Source organism: Pundamilia nyererei, unplaced genomic scaffold (genome assembly GCF_000239375.1).
Source record: "Pundamilia nyererei isolate P.nyererei 1_Seehausen unplaced genomic scaffold, PunNye1.0 scaffold00152, whole genome shotgun sequence".
Classification (NCBI taxonomy): domain Eukaryota; kingdom Metazoa; phylum Chordata; class Actinopteri; order Cichliformes; family Cichlidae; genus Pundamilia; species Pundamilia nyererei.
In genome coordinates, this window is record NW_005187553.1 from 1,490,384 (window position 1) to 1,494,241 (window position 3,858).

General features: G+C 41.8%; 1 protein-coding gene across 1 annotated transcript in view; it reads right to left on the bottom strand.

The window, feature by feature from the left end:
* LOC102195253 (cytochrome P450 2F2-like) overlaps positions 1–3,858 on the bottom strand; it is a 6,305-nt gene that overhangs the window by 420 nt on the left and 2,027 nt on the right. The window contains exons 4-6 of the mRNA XM_005745054.1: positions 1,610–1,801; positions 1,295–1,482; positions 1,047–1,188 (exon numbers count right to left, since the gene is read on the bottom strand). Coding sequence (XP_005745111.1) covers positions 1,047–1,188; positions 1,295–1,482; positions 1,610–1,801 — 522 coding nt within the window. The remainder of the gene's footprint in view (positions 1–1,046; positions 1,189–1,294; positions 1,483–1,609; positions 1,802–3,858) is intronic.

Genomic DNA, 3,858 nt, shown 5'->3' on the forward strand with positions numbered 1-3,858 from the left:
CACAAAGTTCTTTATTTGGAGCACAGTTCTACAAGAAACATAAGTGACTGAAAAAGTGCTTGTGCTTTAAGTGCTTCACTGAGCTGAAGTTGAAACTTAATACATCTCAAGATATATTAAAGAAAAGGAAATCTTAATTAAAAAGACCTCAAAGTGTCTGATAAGCCTTCAAACTGAACATCTCAGTATCTGAACATCTAAACAGCTTGATATCTTATAGATTATCCTCCACTGCAGTCACATGCCCCTCAGATGGCCAACTCCTGTAATTTGGCCTTTTTCCCATTTTTTTCTTGTGTGTTCAGGATGACACCTATAAACTTCACATACGCGACATCATTACTGTATGTAGGGTTTACGTTCAAGCCATTTTTCTTGTGAAGAATTATTTCGGACGTACAATAGGCATATTGTAACATTACATAGGCAATGTTAAACTTAATCATCATCTCGGCCTCCTCTGGTGACCTGTTTGCTGCAAACGTATATGGCTCATTATCTTATGCCATCTCCAGACCAGTGTTAGACACAACCTGAGAGCTTGATGGCTCCGTGTCATAGCACTGGCTACGGACGGATCAGGCCTTAAGGAAAAAGTTATCAATCGTTCTTTTCATCTTTTATCATTACCCACAGCTATATCTACTTCTATCGGGCCTAGGCTACTCACACCTCTCTATTCGCCTGCACTTTCAAACGTACACACACGCAGGCCTACAGAAATATGTGGACCACAGCTATTCAGAAAGGTCTCTAAATGGTTTAGACCATGATATGGGCATAGTGTGTGTCTGTTGTTGACCACACGGAGACTTTCAGAGTTGTAGGGACATTTTCTTTTACTCGAATGGCTGGTCACACCGGTGCGAACTAGGATTTTTTTAGTCACACCATTGAGAAATTAGGTTGCATGTGTGTCCAAACTGGTCACATTCTAGAGCCCTGAATTGCTTTTCACTGTAAATATCAAGATATTTGGAGAAAAAAAAAATTACGTCAACATGCAAAAGAACTGGATGATCAATAACTGTGTGTTGACTCTTTACCTGCAGAGAATGGCATGAATGCAGGACTTTTCTTAAAGTTGCCATTATTGTCCAAGAAGTGCTGGGGATTGAAGGACCTGGGAGTGGCCCATTGCTTTTCCTCTTTTAGCACAGAGTGCAACAGCGGAATAATTACAGTGTCCTATTCAAAACATATATCTTGTTAGTGTTGCTGCTTTCAACATTATTCTCTGACTTGATATACAATAGATTCTGTAATACACATGAGATCTTGGAATTGAAAATACCTTTGGGATTGTATAACCCCTGAAGGATATGTCATTCAGTGTGTAGTGAGGGATGCTGAGAGGGATAAGGTCAAGAAAACGCTGCACTTCATGGATGACAGCAAGTGAAAAATGGAGGGACTTCCTGTCCTCCATCCTGGGACAACGGCCTTTTCCAATAACAGTGTCAATCTCTTGCTGCATTTTCTCTGGACACAGCAAAGCAGAAATGATTACCACTCTGATTTGTTTTATACGTCCACCAAGGGACGTATTCCTAACCATAATGTATTAGGGCTCGTAAAGTAAATTCAAGGTCTTGTTTTGTAAACTTACCCTGTATTTTGGGGTATTTAATCAGCACGCTAAGAGCATATCTCAGGGTGGAGCTGGTGCTTTGTGTTCCAGCCAGAAACAGAGTCATTATTGTAGAGACCAAATTGTCATAGTGGAACTCAGTTGTGGAAATCTCCTTTTCCTGAGAGAAGAAAGTTGCCATTGTTCTCAGAATATCTTTATCGTCATTTTAACAAGTACAACAAAATTAATGCAGTCCCTGCCTTGTCAAGCAAAGTTTAAAATATAATTACAAATGAAATATAAAAAAAGAGGCAGAAGACTATATTCAATAATAATTAATAGAACCTTATTGCACATAAGCACTGTTGCACAGGATGTCACAGGATGTCATCCATTGCACAGTATTTGTCAGGCTAATTGTAGGTGATTACCTGTAATTCAGTACCCTAACAGCTGCAGGGTAGATGTTGCTATTTAGTCTATTAGTCTTTGTTCTGATGCTTTTATATCTATTGCCTGATGGGAGCGGTTCAAACAGGTTATGAGGGGGGCGTCCTACTTTCCTGAGACAGCGAGAACGGTGCAGTTGGTCCAGACAGGGTAAAGAACAGGCAATGATCCCCTGGGGCAGGGGTGTCAAACTCAAATACACAGTGGGCCAAAATTCAAAACTAGAACAAGGTCGCAGGCTAACATTAATGTTTATTGAAAAATATCTTCCTCCAGATTTAAGAATGAATCTCTTCTTATGGACTCAAACAAGTTTTGCTGAAAAACTGAATGTGGAACAAGCAAAGCTTAATACTAAACAATGTATATATTAGCTGTATAATACCAGTAGGCCAGCTCTAATAGTAATTTGGTATGGCTTGGCGGGCCAGAGTTTGACACCTATGCCCTGGGGAATCTTTACAATCCCCTGAAGTGGTTTCTTCTGTGCTGTTGTCCAGCTGGAAAACCACACACAGAGACGGTAGCATAGAATGCTCTCGATAGAACATCGATAGAAGGACATCAGCAGCCTTTGAGGGATGTTATTTTTACTGAGGATTCTCAGGAAATAAAGTCTCTGCTAAACCTTCTGTGCCAGCTCTGCTGTGTTCAGACCCAAGGACGTGTCCTCCGTGATGTGAACCCGGAGGACACGTCTCCGGGTTCACATCACGGAGCTGATGCTGATGGCCAAGGAGATGTGGGGGCCACCCTTACCCTTTCTGTGCGATTTTTCAGAACTCCAGCGCTTCTTTGTCCTTGTTGGTCTCTCCTCATTTTCCTCTCTCTATTTTTTCTTTCTGTCTGTGTGAGTGTATAATTGTGTGTGCATCTAACCATGTCTGGTGTTGCAGGGGCAGAATCTGTTCTGGCTTCTAGCCGTTTGTCCCTGCACACCTGAGGTGAATGACCTCATCTGTTTGTCATCAGTTGATTATCTTGCCATTATTTAAGATGGGAGAGATCCTTCGATATTCATCTGAGCATTGAACTAACTACATTAGTGAAACCAACTTCTCAAGTAATAAGTTTGATTATGGTTTGTTCCTTGATTTTAACTTAGTGTCATGGTCTGGGTGGAATGCAAATATATTCTAAGCCCGTTTACAGCTACCAGTCACACTCTTGTTTAACCTAAAGCAACCTGTCAAGCACTTGTAGATTCAGGCACCGAACAGAGTCTCATTGGCAGTGAGCTAGCCAGACAACTGAACATCTCACTGGTTAAGCTAGATCCACCCATTCCTGCCAAAGCCTTAAACGATGAAGGTTTTGCCCACATCAATCATTGCACTGCGCCCGTCGCATTACTAATTTACTTGTAATTACATTACAAACCACGGAGAGACTCTCAACTTTTTCACATTTCATTCTCCAGATACACCACTCATCCTAGGTTTTCCTTGTTTGGAGGTTCACAATCCTCTCTTAGATTGGTCCAGCCAAAGAATTGTTATTTGGAGCCCATTCTGTCATGCCAACTGTCTCGTTTCTGCTCGCCAACCTCAGGCTCCTCAAAGGCTGTCCGAGGAAAACACAGCCGCTGACCTCTCCACTGTTCCCTTTGTGTATCATGACGTGCAGCCATGGAGAAGTACATAAGGGAGTCTCTCACAGCCAGCATCATTCAGCCATCTTCCTCCCCGATAGGGGCCAGTTTCTTTTTTGTTGACAAAAAGGATGGCTGTCTCCGGCCATGTATTGATTTTTGCAGCTTAAATGACATTACAGTTAACTCATTCACTGCCATTGACGTCTATAGACGTCAACTGAAAAACTTACGTTGACTGCCA